This window comes from Molothrus aeneus, chromosome 10 (genome assembly GCF_037042795.1).
Source record: "Molothrus aeneus isolate 106 chromosome 10, BPBGC_Maene_1.0, whole genome shotgun sequence".
Taxonomy (NCBI): Eukaryota; Metazoa; Chordata; class Aves; order Passeriformes; family Icteridae; genus Molothrus; species Molothrus aeneus.
This window is the reverse complement of record NC_089655.1, coordinates 12,235,396-12,250,853: the sequence shown is the minus strand read 5'-3', so window position 1 is coordinate 12,250,853 and position 15,458 is coordinate 12,235,396. Positions and strand designations below refer to the sequence as shown.

Below are 15,458 nucleotides of genomic sequence, written 5' to 3'. Positions count from 1 at the left end.
TGTGCATGAATGTACAAAAGAGGATGCAGAAGGTCTGTTCATCAGAGCTGTTAATCAGGGCGTGAGCCAACTTTCCCCAAGTCCTTTGTTTCCCAAACAATTCATTGTTGCACGTTCTTCTTCCTGTTACTATGAGGTCCACATAAATATATTTTTCCTCCTGAGATCCTGCCTTATAAACAAGGTAAAATTGTTCCAGATACATTTGTTCTCTTTTCAGGGTGGATATAGAACTTGCCGTTATCACGTGTATGCAACCTGATGTCCGCTGACTAAACGGCAGAAATTGAGTTAATTAATTAATTGTAAAGGGACTGAATCAGCGTTGTTGCCGATAGACGTGGAAAAAGAAAATGTCACGAATAGCGAAGCTGTTGAAATAGCGGCGTTTCTGGGCAGGGCTGGGCTCCGCGCAGGAAACTGCTGCCAGCCCTGCCCTCGCTCCCGCCCCGCAGCGCTGGGAGCTCGCGGGACGGACACGGGCACAGCGGGACACGGGCACAGCGGAGCCTCCTCAGCGAGCGGGGCTCCTGGCAGGCGCTCCCGTCAGGTATCCCGGGGCTCTCCTCACGGGATGGGCCGGGATCCGCGGGGCTGGGGCGGGGAGCCCTGCGTGTGTCCGGCTGGGCAGCGCGGCTTGGTTGGAACTGCTCCCTGCAGAGGAGGAGCTCGCTGGCAGCGACTGGGTTAAGGGAGGTGCTGCTGCTGCTGCTGCCCGGGCTGTCCCGGAGAGCCCCTCGGGCGAGGCAGCCGCGGTCCCGTGCCCGGGGATGGGGCGCATCGCTCCTTGTCCCGCCGAGCCTGAGCCCCGCGCGGGGACCGGGCTGTGCTGCCCGGGGCTGGCGCTCCCGGGAGAAAAGCCGCTGTAAGGGACAGGGTATCCTTCCGTATCCTTCTCCGTCAGAACAAAAAAAAAGAGTAATTCCTTCTCTGAATAATATTTTCTTAACATTGAAACCAACTCATTGAAATAGATCAATGAGATGATTTTTTAAGCATACTGTTTCTCCAGTGGTCAGGGTTCAAATCCAGGGGCTGAACAGTCTAAGAGAATGCAACGTTAAAAAAAAAAAAGAAAAAAGCCTCAAAAGGAAAACTATTGAAACTATTGCATGCCTCCTGGTTATTCAGCTTCCTGCTTTTTGAATATTAAAACTTCTTGGAAATCTTGGAAAGGGCTTGGCTTGTTGTGTAACTAAGCATGTTTATGCTTGGGAGCTTACATTACATTAACGTGCTCTTTGCAACATTTTACTGAGCTGGAGAAGAAATTAATCTACTTGTCATGCTAGTATTCTATTTTTCTGATAAAAAGCAGAAGACCTATAGTTAACATAATTAGGACATAATTACTTGCAGCATATCTAGTGACATGCATCAGGCTAAGGGACATGCAGCTGGTTTATGTAGTTCTGAAAATGAGAAAGTGACCAGAAAGAAACATAGGCATTCATAAAAAAGGATCTAGGGATGAAATGAGGGCTGAGCTTTGTAAAATCCTTATTACTTCCTACTACAGAGCACATCAACCTTTTCTAAATCCTAGATTGTACAGTGGCTGGTGTGTGTGATTATAGGGACAATGAAAGATTCTGGACAATTACAAAGCCTTTCTTTTAAATAAATCATGTGATTCTCTCTCTACTCTCCCTTTACCAAGGGGTTTAGTTATAATTCTCAGTATTTCATTGAAGTTCATGTTGCTGGAACATTTCACTGCATAAACTGATCTTTTGCTAGTTTTATTCTTCTATAATTTGTGATATTCCTACATTCCGACAGTGACTACAATCCAATCTACCCTATGACCAGAACCCAATTAAAGTATGCGTAACAGGACAGTGAATTTGTTAGTAAAGAAGAGTTAGTAAAGTAGAAGAAGGAGTATATTAAAAAGGAATTTAAGAGCAACTGAATCTGCATGACATTCCAGAAGCAATCAGACATCGCCCCGTGAGAGCTGCTTTTACTCAGAGAATGAAAAACAGGAAGGAATTGCTTTCAGTTTCACTTCCCAGCTTTGACCAGCCATCCTCATTGAAATGAAGTAGTTAGAAGAATCATAACAGACAAATTATATTCATGGTTTAACTTGAATTGGATTATTTCTAGAGAACAACTAGATTATTTTTTTTTTATTTTAAAGTTTTCAATCTTATTAAAAATGAGTGCCTGTACCATTCTTTTTTACAGTTCCATGTTTTGATCTCCTGGCTGTTTTGGATCTGTCTGTAATAGCAGTTCCTGCTGTTGCCTTGCTTCACTCATTACCCCAGAGAAAGAGATAACTCTCAAGGTTTAAGTGGTATCAGTAAGTGGGGGTTTTTGGGTTTTTGTGTGTAGTTTTGGTTTGGGTTAGATTGTTTTGTGCGGTTTTTTGTTTGGTTTTTTTGGGTTTTTTTTTTGTTTTTTGTTTTTTTTTTTTTGTTTTTTTTTTTTTTTGCTGTGGGCTGTGTTGTTTGGTTGGTTTTAGTTTGTTGTTTTTTTTTTTTTTATTTCTCTTGGTAACCACACTTTGTTATCCTGTGAAGGCAAATATTGGATATGTGTTATTTAGTAGTACCACTAGAGAAATGGAATAGCTTGAAGAACTGGTTTACCTGAGCAGGTTTTGTGGGCAACATCAATGCACTGAGCCAGCTGCCCTTAAATTACTGCAGTAAATTGTTCATATGAATTACAGGATATTTCTGAATGGCTGCACAGTGGAGTCTTGCACATCCCAATGCTCTTCTGAGTGGAGGATGATTTCAGGATACCCAAAGCATGACTGTAGGCATAGAAAACTCAGACTTAAGTAGTAGTTGAGACATAGCCTAGAAGGAAGCTGAGATATTTAAGGGTTTTTTTGCTTGTATTTGTAATTTGACTTTCCCATACAGTTTAGAGAGACAAATATCTTTTATCAATAATAGAGAACTCTGAATAGCTCTTATGTGAAAGTATGTAAAAAATCATGAGAAAAAAATGTTCTTTTGCAGAATTACAAGCAGATCTTCAACAATGCAAGGTGAGTAAAATATAACCAAAATGTCAACTTTTGCTAACATCAAAGCACATTCAAGCAATATTAGCTTAGCTATTAGCTTACCTTCTAATTATATGAAATATGTATGAACGCTTTAACCTGAAATTATTTACATTTTAAAATGGAAGATTTTACAAAATGTAGAGCTTATATTTTCCGATCTTGATTTCTGAAGTTAAGCAAAAATAATAAATAATTTAGTAATCTTGAAATTCAAGTTACTTATTATTAAAAACTGAAGATGGTAAATGTTTTTAAATCCATAACACTTCTCATCTGCTGGTGAGGCATTACTGTAATCTGAACTTGAAGAAGTTGGGAGAAAAGTTTTTACACAGAGGGGAATGGCTCTCTGCCATGTTCTGTACTGGAGGGCAGCCTGTCAGTTCCTGGCAATGCTTTGAATTCAAGCCTCTTTCTAAATATCAATGAACAAAAGCATCTTTGCTCCAGGCGGAGTGAACTGACCCTGGTTGGACTGGATGATCTCAGGAGGTCCCTTCCCAGCTGAACAGTTCTGTGATTCTGTGACATCTTCATGACATCCTGTGCAGTACCTGTCTTTTTTCTGTGCTTTAAGGACCAGAACTCCAGTCAGTTTTGTTGATGCATACATTGCTCATCAATACAATCTTGATGTGTGTTTTTGCTGTACAGAAAACAGCTGCCTAGATTTTGTTCTGTGTGTACTCTGGAAAAGAAGTCAGTGCTGGGGATCTTTCACCCAGGGCAGGAGGAAATGATCCATACTCAGAGTGTATTTTCATTCTTCCAGGACCTCCACCTGCCACAGCACCTGGAATGCCCTATGGCTCCCCTCAGCAGGTCCCTGGGGCTTACCAAGGTGGGTGGCTTGGTTACAGATCTGTGAGACCATTAGGAAATAAGCATGGGGAATATGGGGTTAGAAAAGGGTGATCATCTCCAATTTACCTTTCTGCTATTAATTCTATGGAGTTTCTTTTAACTTCAGTTTTGCTGAAAGGTCATTTCTTTCCTTTGTGGTTCTACATTTTAGTATGTGCTAAGCAGGGGTAGGAGTTAAAAATGTCAGGTGTTCCTCAGTGGTCACTGTGGGGAGTTTGCTAGGCAGGTTTGCTGGATGTTACTGATTGCAATTCATGTGCAGCAGGTTCTTACTGGTAATCAGACTTTTTAATTGCCATGTTACTTCAGTATTTCACTTTATTTTCCTATAGAAGTACAGAAGTGAAGAAAGAATTGTTTTTCTCTTGCAGTTCTGCATGTATTCAGTTCCTGTTTCTTACTCTGTTGCTGTACTTTGCAGGTGGTTACACCTTACACTTTCCCTCACTTGCTCTCTCCTCTTCTGTCTCGTTTTCTGCTCCACTTCAAAATGCAGCACTCCTGAACAGCTTCTCTCATTCTGGCAATGATTTCTTTCTGAAGAACCAAATCACAATAAATATCTAACAATCAGGCTCAGAGCATAAGTCAGAGGTAAAAAGCAAAATGTTTGGCCAAAGTTACTGTGCTGTTCATAAATTAAAGCTTGTGCATCCTGGGACAAGGCACTCTGAGGTGTGTAAGTACAGCTGGCTATAGCAGGGAGCAAGCATTCACTGCTTGTGCCGTGGAAGTTGCAGGGGCATTGTTATTTTGAGTAATTGTATGTGCACACACTTGCCCACAATAGCAGGAGGTAGTTGGTTTGCAAAGCCTGTGCTCAGACATAAAAGTGATTTTGAATTCCCAGGGGAGGATTCTTCTCTGGGGTCAGTGATGTGGCCACCTTACATCACCTGAGGCACCATGGCCACAGCCTGAACTTTCACGTGCACTGGTTCATGTGTTGTAATGTATTGTGAAATTTGGTGCTAAACTGGTGTGGCCTGAAAGTCTACAAGTCAACTGGTTTGAAAACTATAGATGAACTTTGCTAAAAGGATATTTTCTTTCACAAAAGTAGAAGGTATAGTTCCAGGAAAACTTTGTATTAAAATTCCTCATTTGCTCAACTGACAGTGCATAAATGCCAATGCTTTTAATGTAATTTAAAGTATTCTTTCTTCTCTACTTAGAAATAACCTTAATTTATTTATTTCTGTTTTTTGACTGTCTTTGTGTGAATGAAATTTCTTCTGTATTTAAGAATGGTGCAATTTTTTTAATCTATTTGGTTTGGTTTTGTCTGAGGCATCAGAACCTCCCACGACAGTGTAACTCCCTTCATGAGAGTTATTGTATTCATAACTGAAATAAATAAGGTATAAGGATCTCCATAGTTCCAAAGAGTTAATAAATTACTCTTTTGAAGATGGACAGGGCAATTATTTTCCAACATTTAATTTTCATAACCACATCTCTCCTACCATGCCAAATGTCACAGGTGCAGGGAACTATGGATTCCAGGCACAGCCCATGGGGTTCTCAGGTGGATTTGTCCCTCCACCTGTCCAGAGCCAGCCCACCATGGATGGGACAATCTGGATGCCTATCCCTCCTTCTATTCCCAACTGCCCTCCTGGACTGGAGTACCTCACACAGGTACCTGCACCCCTCCTCCTTCCCTAGAGATGAGGCATTCTGCTCTGGGAAGCAGCCTGCACCCATGAAATAGCCAAATAAAGCATCTGGGTGTGATGCAGCTGAATAGGCTGCTGCTTGTGGGCTGCTAAGTGGAGCCTTTTCTGTTGTCTGAATGCAGAGATACCTGTTAGAGATGCAGCACTTGTTCATGGAGTATCTTTCTGGAAAGTAGAGTGTTAAAGGATGAGAGACAGAGGTCTCTCATACATCCCTCCCATTTCTGAAGTTACTCTTTGGGAGATGTAATGTATTTTGAAAAGGTGCACAGAATAAATGTCTATTATATGGGAAACTCTAGCACATTAGAAGCACTTCATTTTCTATATGATGCTTTCTTCACACCTCTTAATATTGCTAGTAGAGCTGCCAGTCATACTTCACAGCATAGAGAACACTAATAGCAAAATAAGAATTGTTTCCACACTAATGAATATGTCTTTGTAGTGTAAAATACAGTTCATCTCAGCACTGGAAAGATTAATACTGATGTATTGCTGCCAGTTCTGCAAAGTGCTAAAAAAAAAAAAGGGGCAAAAAAAACCCCACTAATGAGAGGCTGATTTTCCCCTGAATTTTCCTTAGAGCTGAGCAGTATCTGGGCTTCTACTCTAAAATACCCCCATTTCCTGCTTTTGTCTGTGTGGAGTCTCTGGGACATGATGTGAGAGCTCTCTGAGGCTCTGAGTCCTGAAAGGAGGTGTGTGAGCCCTGTGTGCTTGTCCCCAGACCAGTTTGGGTTCAGCTGCCCCCATCAGCTCCGTGCCCTGGAGCACTCTCTGCTAACCTGGCAGGGGACAGGCCAAGGAGGGGAGTGAGCTCTTCCATATCTTAGATGGGAGATAATCTGCCTCTGCACAGGGTATTGATCCATACATTTTAATTCTAAAATGAAACAGCAGTGCTTCTTGAAATGACAGTTTTTCTCAGTTGTAACTTGTTAACTGTTTCTTCTGTTTAATTTTTCAACCATGACCAGATTGACCAGATATTAATTCATCAGCAACTTGAAGTTCTTGAGAGTAAGTACAAAGTATTTCAATCTAATAATCCCAAGAAGAGTGAAGTTTAGGCTTTCTTTGACACTATTTTTAAGGTGATTACTACCTTTGTCTTGTATTACCTGTCTCAATTCCTGCAGAAGTCCTGAAGAAGTGGAGGAGAGGAAGGAAAAATAGGAGGGAAGAAGATTTTCAGCAGGTTCCATATCTCAAAAGATACACAGCAATGCAACTGAATAATCTTGGTTATAAATGCTGTAGTTGATATATAGCTAAATATAGATGAAGCCACACATTTCCAATGTTACTGTTAACAATGATTTCTACTCTCTTCCTTACTTAAAGATTTTATTTTCTGTCTTGTCATATCCCACCTAAATCCATGGACTAGCATGTGGCTTTGATCCCTTTTACAGGCAATCCTGCTATTTTAGCAAACTGAGTGGCTTTCCTTCTGCTCCCCTCATTCTGTGCTTTAAGAAGATCCAAGTTGTGTTATCAATGCCTGTCAAATAGAAGGAATAAAATAGACCACACATCCCAGATAACCTCTAATGTTACTGCTGCATTTTTCTTTCTGGTTCTTTCTACAGCTTATAAGAGTGCTCTCATTTGTTATAGAAATTAATTAAAATTTCTGTCCTGGCTCTTGTTGCTTTTGATGTGTGCTGCTGTAATTCTTGACTGGGAGGGTTTTTTGTGGCTTTCTTATTCTGAACTTATTTGTGCCCTTTTCTGGCTTCACCCCCAAATTCACAACTCTCTTTAACTCTTATCCATTCAATTCTCCCCTGAGAACCTTCCCTGCTGTGCTATTGGTAATGGTGGTCCTTATTCAGGTGCCTGTGGACGGGGCGGGGGGACGGGACACTGGGGACAGATGGGAATCTCAGTTTTTTCCCACATGTCCTTGCTCATGGTGGCTTCTTCCCTTAAACTTCATCAGGCTTCACTGCTTGAGGGTCCTTTCCATCATTTCCCTTCGCCAGGAGCTGCCTCTGACAGACTTTGAGAGAGGCTTTGCCTTCCCAAAGAGCAGGAATTGTCTGACCAGACCCTCCTAGGAATTTAGCTGGTTTTTCCTCCTTTTTTCAGTTGTGACTGGCTTTGAAGAAAACAACAAATACGAGCTGAAGAACGCCCTGGGGCAGAGGGTGTACTTTGCAGCAGAGGACACTGATTGCCTGACCAGGAACTGCTGCGGGCCCTCCCGGCCCTTCACCGTGAGGATAACTGATAACCTGGGCCGCGAGGTGATAAGGCTGCACAGGCCCCTCCGCTGCAGCGCCTGCTGCTGCCCCTGCTGCCTGCAGGAGGTGAGCTCTGCCTCTCTCTGCCTTCCCCCTCCTCCTCCTCAGACAGGCACCTCCTGTGCAGCTCTAAGGTGGCCTTGTCTTGAATCAGGAGGTGAGGTGAAATGAGTCTGGGTTTTGCCAGTAAGGGGTGGGAAGAGAGATCTGTGGGGTTCTTGGTCTGGGAAGAGTGAAGTGAGCTGCAGCACTTGGGCTCGCTGGCCAGTTCTGATTGGGGTAGTGGAAAGTCTGACTGAGCAGCATGCTGGGGAACTTGTGGCTGGTGCTGAAATCTGCATTTGGAATGGAACAATAAGGCAACAGCTTTCATAGACTAACAGCTAGTTTTCATTTTACAGCTCTGAAAGCTATAGTGGCATTCAACATAGGAGATCATGAGGTTTTTTAAATATTAACATAATTCTGGAATGATACAACTTCTGAAACTCTAAGTCTAAGCCTACTCAGAGCTCCTGCTGAGGCATTTGTAGTAGCTGCACCCTTCAATGCCTTCACTGAATGCTTTTGGGATATTCATTGCCTTTCTTTCACTGGACTTTGGTCTTTATATTGTGGATGCATAGTTTGTGTGCCTCCAGAGCCTGAGGAGTCTCTTACTTTTTTCTTGAAGGCAAAAGCTGAATAAGAGGTCTGCAATCTGAGTGGTCTTCTGAAAACACTCACAGCAAAATGCTTTGTAAGGCCAGGTTGTTGTGGAAAAATAGGTTGTTTTTCATTTGTGTGCTGGTGTGGGTTTTGTCTCACTAGCATGTGACAGCATGATCATTCACTTGGAGGTTTTCTCTTCCTTGTGAAGCTGGAAGTCCAGGCGCCTCCAGGAACAATAGTTGGTTATGTTGTCCAGAACTGGCATGTCTGCCTGCCAAAGTTTACCATTCAAGATGAGAAAAGAAAGGATATTCTGAAAATTAATGGCCCATGTGTTGTGTGCCGGTGTTGTGAGGACATTCATTTTGAGGTATGCAATGTAAAAATTGTTTGCATGTGTCTGTTTTGAGATAGTAGTTTGGTATTAGTTTGTCGCTCAACTTACTACCTATCAATTGAATTGTATATATTAAGTAATTTCTACATCATCTTTTAATGCTGGTATAATCAAATGACTTCTCTAGATACCTTAATTACTCTAGATAAACCAGAAAAACTTCCAGAAATTACGTGTTAAAGCCACTCATCAGTGATCACTGAGAATTCTCTGTGGCTGCACAGAAATAATTGTTATATTTAGCAGCAAAATCTTTTTGAATCTGTTATGTCAGGGTCTAAAGAAAATATAATAAGCTGTATCAGGTATTTATTAAAATTACTTCCTTCAACCCCTTATTTAATCATCTAATAATCATTCAATGAACTACTAAGTTAAGATAATTTAGACTTGAAATACAGAGTTGAATGAGTGAAGAGTTACAATTTTCCTTTTAAAATAATATTGGTTAATGTAACATTGTTTTTGTGGACATTAAGTAAAAGATAACAAAGCTACAATTTAATGTTTAAAAAAATGTTGCAAATAGTTACTACAGCAAATTTATATAATTTTATTTTGGAAATTAATCTTTCACATGACCCAGAAGAGTGGCTCTAACTTTAGAAAACGTAATGTTGTCAGAGGGCTAACCTCTGCTTTTGAGCAGAAGAATGTAATTTGTTTAATTTTCACTGGAGCGGTTCCTGATGAGTGGCAAGAGAAACTAATTCACTGTCCTGGCTAAAAGACACCACTTCCAGCAGAGTGTGTATCCCAGCACCATCAAGGAATTGAACTTCCCAGTCAGATTCAGAATCAAGTTCACGCCTCTGATACTTTAGACCAACTTTCTGATAGTCTGATTGCCTTTTGGTACAAACCCTTGCACTAATTACTGTATTAATTAAAATAACAGTCTGAAGCTTTTAAATGGATCTATTCCAAAATGGATTTGGGAATGTTATGAATGACAGGTTTGATGATGCTTTTAATTTTTTTTTATTAAACTATAGGTGATGTCTCTGGATGAGACTTGTCCTGTTGGGAGGATTTCTAAGCAGTGGACTGGTATTGTGCGGGAAATGTTTACAGACACAGATAACTTTGGAATCTCATTCCCAATGGACCTTGATGTGAAAATGAAAGCTGTCATGATTGGTGCTTGCTTCCTGATTGTAAGTTGTTCACTAATACATCAACATAAACTAAATTTTTCATCTCCATGTTTAAATTGTGATGGTAAAGGAGTTAATTTTGAGCTCCTTCAAGTGGGTTTCAGCCTGTGAACTTCTATGTGTAAAACTGACCACAAAAGGCAGCGCAGAATTATTTTAGACAATATGCTTATTCTAGACTACATGCAGAGATAATTGTATTTAATAAGAGTTTCATGTTTGGTGGGACTGAAAAAATGAAAAGGGAAGACTTCTTACAGACTCGTTAGCAGAGGAAAGCAAATTTCTGGATGGTGAAAGCAGAAAAATACAGATTAGAAATAGCCAAGAGACCCATTGTCCAAAGCCCAAGCAGCCCACTGGGCTGGTGGGCAGCTGAATGCTGCAGCCACTGTCTCCCAGCTCTCTTTGGAAGCATGTGAAGCACTGAACTGAGCAGGATTGATGCTCTCAGAGCAGTAATTTCCAAATGGAGGGACTACTGTGGAGGGTGAGCTCATGGAACTTGTCAGAGCACTTCTCAGCAATAGTCAATAGTGCAGAGCAGCTCAGTGTCCTCTTTGAAAGCAGTGTGGAACATGCTCCAGTGTACAGTACAATTCTGCATCAAGGTACCGTTCTAGAACATGCACTGCTTCTGTGCTGGCTGGGCTGCAGAGGGACAGGAAAAGGCCCTGAGTTTGGAAAGGTCTCTCCAACCTGTGACAGCCCTGAGCACGAGCAGGGTTTTCTTTAGCTGTGTGTGTTCCTGTGCTACCAATGCATCAAGTGCGGCATTAGTGAGTGGGAGCAACCTGGACTTTCAGGCACAGAAATGGGGCCCCCACCAGTAAACTAAAGGCAGCCATTATTGTGATGGACTCCAGTCTGAGGGAAAATGAGAGGGAATAAGTCAGGTTGAACAAAGAGCAGAAATCCAGAGTAAAGGAAGCATAGCTTTGGCTATCAATTAATTATAAATTAGAAGTTCCCATGTTGATCTTTCACTATCTTTCTGTCTCTGTGGATGTCCCATTCTGAGAGACCCAGGTGGTGAGGGCATGGCAAATGTGCCTCCCCCTTCTTCTCAGCCTTTCAGGTTTCTTAGAGGAAGGTGTACATCAGGTGCAATGCAGCCAGAGGATCTTGGAACTAAGAACCACATTTAATAATTGTAATTATTTGTTTTGTTTGCCTTTTTTTTGTCCCCTTAGGACTTCATGTTTTTTGAGCATAGTGGTAATTAAGCATCAGCAAGCAGGAGTTTTGGTAATGAAATCTAGATGTTCTCTATGGAAGGAAGAAGAACATGGATCTCCCAACTTTCCAATGAATTGCTGACCTCCAGTAAGAATATGAGAAATGTACATGTTATAGTTACATTTCTGTAAGCTAAAAGCTTTATGGTCTTATCTATTATTTTTTAATATGGTGAAATAATTTGTAGTATTCAAATAAGAGCTCTTTATCTGGACAGATCAATAATATCATTTAGAGAAATGTATAGCAACCTTTTTTTCCCCCAAGAACTCTGCAATTTTAAAGTAACTAATTATAGTAGTTATTTATAACTACTATAATAATTCTTTGATTCCTAAAAGAGAGGACTACTTCTGTATTCAATATTAATAATAATCTAAGCCTAATAAGGAGACACTGATATTTTCCTGGGTATTCTTCTTTGGTAGTTTTGCCTTGGTGTTCACATTCTGTTGTTTCCATCTATCAAATATATACATTCAGAGCAAAGGAATGCACTTGAACAGAACTATCTGGAATGAGTGTAAAATATAGTTACTCTGGTGTCCTGGGTGTGTGTGAGCTGGAGTTTATTTCCCCAGCAGCCCTCACAGAGCTGTGCTTTGCCCTGCTGAGAGCCCAGCAGTGTTTTGGTGCAGCTGAGCAGTGCTGGCCCAGCTCTTCTCTCCAGCATTTCACCTTATGGTGGTGTTTGAGGGTCCCAGGATGAGGGAAGAGATGACAATCTTGACTCCATGTTTCAGAAGGCTGATGTATTATTTTACAATATATATTATATTAAAAGAAAATGATATATTAAAACTATACTAAAGAAAGAGAAGAAAGGAGAATCAGAAAGCTAGAAAGGAATGAATAATAAAAACCTGTGACTGACCAGAATCCCAACACAGCTGGACCTTTGATTTGTCATCAAGTAAAAACAATTCACGTGCTGAGTAAACAATTCTCCAGATCACATTCCAAAGTAGCAAAACATGGAGAAGCTGAAGCTTCCCAGCTTCTCAGGAGAAAAGATCCTGGCAATGGGATTTTTCATAAAATATGTCACCACCTGCTTTGAGGAGGCTGGGAGTGGGCAAGGTCCTGGCAGGGGACACAGCCGGGCCAGCTGGCACAAATTGGCCAAAGGGGCATTCCACAATGTATGACATCAGCTCAGGTATCAAAGATAAGAAAAGGAGGAGGAAGGTGTTGCATTCAGTTTTTGCAGTGTTTGCCTTCCCAAACAATCACTTCCATGCTGAAGCCCTGCTTCCCAGGAAGTGGCTGGGCATTCCAATGGGAAGTACAGAATAAAATTTCTTTTTTTTTTTACTTTGTTTATGCACACACAAACTTTTCTTCTAGTAAACTGCTTTATCCTAACCTACAAGTTGTTTTGTGTCATATTTTATCTCCCCTGTCCCTCTGAGAAGGGGAGGCATGGAGTGGCCTGGTGGGCACCTGGCGCCCAGCCAAGGTCCACCCAGCACCTCTAGTGATGGATATATTCTCAAATATGACTCCTCCTGAGCATGACCCAGTTTTCTTATTTGGGCTGTTCTGAAACTTAAGCCTTGCATGTTCATCAACAGAAGTGTAGAGGTGACAGGAAATAAAGCTGTCTGTGCCTGCTTCTGTTTCATAATCCTTTAATAATTGCCTTGTGCAGGAATGTGGCCTGAGGCAAGGAAAAACTGTTAGTTACTTCTCAGTTTCTCCAGTCCTCTGTGCTCCTCATTTAGTCCATGGTTTTCACAGATTGTGAGTCTGTCTGTTGTTTTGAGGGCACAGAGTAAACAGAACAAGTGTTCTGCATAAACAGAGCAGTTTCACTTCAAAAGCAGACACATGGAATGGCAGGTAAACTTCTTAGCATTTTTAGCTTTATCTAAATTATTTAAATATTTTATTTAAATGTCCAAGCAATGGATGAGTTGCAATTTCTTACCTGCACACAAGCACATGCACAGAATGGTTCTGGGCATCCAGCTGTGGGGAGAAGTCCTTGCCAGTATTTTCAGTTGCATTCTAGTCCTGCTGAAGAGTCCTTCTGTTCAGTATTTTCAATTTATTGGTTGCTTCTGGCCAGTGAAAAAGTAAAAAAAAAGAGAAATGCCATTGCTGCTGGGTACCTGGATTCTCTTTGATGTTGGAATAATTGTGCAAATTTGGGACAACAGTCCAGACTGTTCTGAAAGTCTTTAAATTGTACATTACTCCTTGTTAAATTAGCTTCTGATGCTAAATTTCTTTGTATATGGAGTTGCTGGAGGTGCATTTTTGATTCATCAGCACTATTCTTAAGGAATCAACTAAATATTATAACTTAGTTGTTGTAAATGAAAAAAAAAATATTTTGTGCTTTATTGACCATCTGTTAATGAGGAAATCCAATCTTGCTAAAATCTGCTGAAATTTTCTGGCTCCTTGAGTTAGGAGTAGAAGGTACATGTATTAGAAACCAGACCTGTCCTCTAGGGATTCACTTGGCTCAGTCCATCATTATTATTTTTCCTGCAAGGGGTGACACACAGCTTCATTTCTGTCTGTAGTTCTGAAGTCCCAGGCTCAAGCATATTTGATCCCTGCACTTCAGCAGTTATTCAAATATTTTTATAAACATTGTTTGGGAGTATTTGAAAATACCTATTTACTTCCATGGCAGGTGCTGCATAGAATTTAAATTTACAATTTGCATTAGAATGAGGTCAATGGCTGTTTGAGGGATGGATGGAATAATATTTTGCAAGTAGACAAAACAGGGTTACCTTTGCCTTTGGTGAAAAGGATCTTGTATTCTAAATTCATCTGCTGACATTAAACTGGGGGGGGCATGCAAATTTAAGTGAGGTGTTAGGAGGTTGGCCTAATAGGACATAACCAGGAGACTGTTTTCATTCCTCCAAGTAATTAAAATTTTTTCATTCCAATTTTTTTTTCTTAGTTATTCACCCTAAGTCCTGGAAGCAGCATTGTTCCAATAATCTTGCACACAAAATTATGTAGAAAAATTAATGTACATCTCTGTAGGGCAGTAAGGAAAGAATGGGAGAATGCAAATCATTAAGAAAGATCAACCTCACATCAAGATGTGTAAGTTGATCTTGTAGTAATTCTTGTATCTTAAGAATTTCAGTTGCAAGCAGTGACAATTGTGTGAAGCCTACTCAAATATATCTGTGCTTACACACAGGTTTCTCAAATACAGTGAAATGCAACAGTGAAGTTGTGTAAGTTTTACTGTTGCCCATTTAGATTTTTTTGATTTTGTGCTGCTCAAGTTTAGTGGTCAGATTGTTGCAGTTTATTCCTTACCATGTATTTAGCAAATCAGGTGAAAATTTAGATAACCTGAGAGAATAAGTGAATCCAGCTAAGGAGTAAGAAGTGGCAGCTAAGCATCTTAGATTTGCCAGAATTGTGGTAAGAATTGGAAAGAAGTTCTGCAACCTCAGATCATAAAACAACAGAGAGAGCATTGGACTTGGAGGAACTTTCCATCAGCTGGGGAACTGGATAACTCTGGTTACACACCTCATAAACTTCTGTCTTGTGAAACAGTTCACACTCTTTCATAAGGTAAAAATATTGCATGGGAAGTCCTAACTAAAGCTGTCCAGGGCTAACTCCCTAGTTACCCAAACAGTATCTTATTGCCTTTAGCATCTCATTTTTCAATGTTGCTATGTAATTGAAAAATGGTTAGTCTTTAAATTTTTCAAGAACTTCTGGAGACTTGCTCATTTCTGAAAATCTGTTAAATGAAGAAAAAATCATTCTTTGAGCTGTCTTTTTTTTTTCATTTTGAAAGAATCATAACAACATCAATATTTAAGAAATCACCAGTCCAGACCTCTCCACTCTTCATCCTTCAGACAATAAGCAATACAATGATTTAACCCCCTGTCCATAAATCCAGGCTGTGGATCTGCATTAGAAGATTTCCAGCATGCTGCCTGTTATTCAATAGCATCTCAGTGAGATTGAGCTGTTATGTAAAACCCTTTACAGAGTGAGATTTGCAGATGGATTTTTCTACCTCTGTTAATGACCTTTCCATCTGTGCCATCCTGGTAAGTTTTTTATCTCTAGTTGCAGAGGAGATGCAGTCACTTAATAAAACCCTGGGGTTCATATAGCACACAAAACCATAATTTATATGATGATGCTCAATAGAAAAACATAATTAATTCCACTTTCCAGAAA

At 40.5% G+C, this 15,458-nt stretch overlaps 1 protein-coding gene across 5 annotated transcripts; it reads left to right on the top strand.

Annotated features, from left to right (window-relative positions):
* Window positions 1-444: 444 nt before the first annotated feature.
* On the top strand, window positions 445-12,636 carry PLSCR1 (phospholipid scramblase 1). 5 transcript variants are annotated; one of them, XM_066556442.1, is made up of 10 exons: window positions 445-550; window positions 2,194-2,296; window positions 2,982-3,010; window positions 3,804-3,872; window positions 5,379-5,536; window positions 6,555-6,597; window positions 7,672-7,892; window positions 8,686-8,847; window positions 9,870-10,031; window positions 11,225-12,636. In XM_066556442.1, exons 3-10 carry the CDS (start codon window positions 3,004-3,006, stop codon window positions 11,255-11,257), a joined length of 855 nt encoding a protein of 284 aa, XP_066412539.1. In that variant the 5' UTR covers window positions 445-550; window positions 2,194-2,296; window positions 2,982-3,003; the 3' UTR covers window positions 11,258-12,636. The 5 variants fall into 5 exon arrangements, with proteins under 5 accessions (XP_066412539.1, XP_066412538.1, XP_066412537.1 ...); XM_066556441.1 differs by having other exon boundaries at window positions 2,194-2,305; XM_066556440.1 differs by having other exon boundaries at window positions 2,194-2,311.
* The last annotated feature ends 2,822 nt before the right edge of the window (window positions 12,637-15,458 follow it).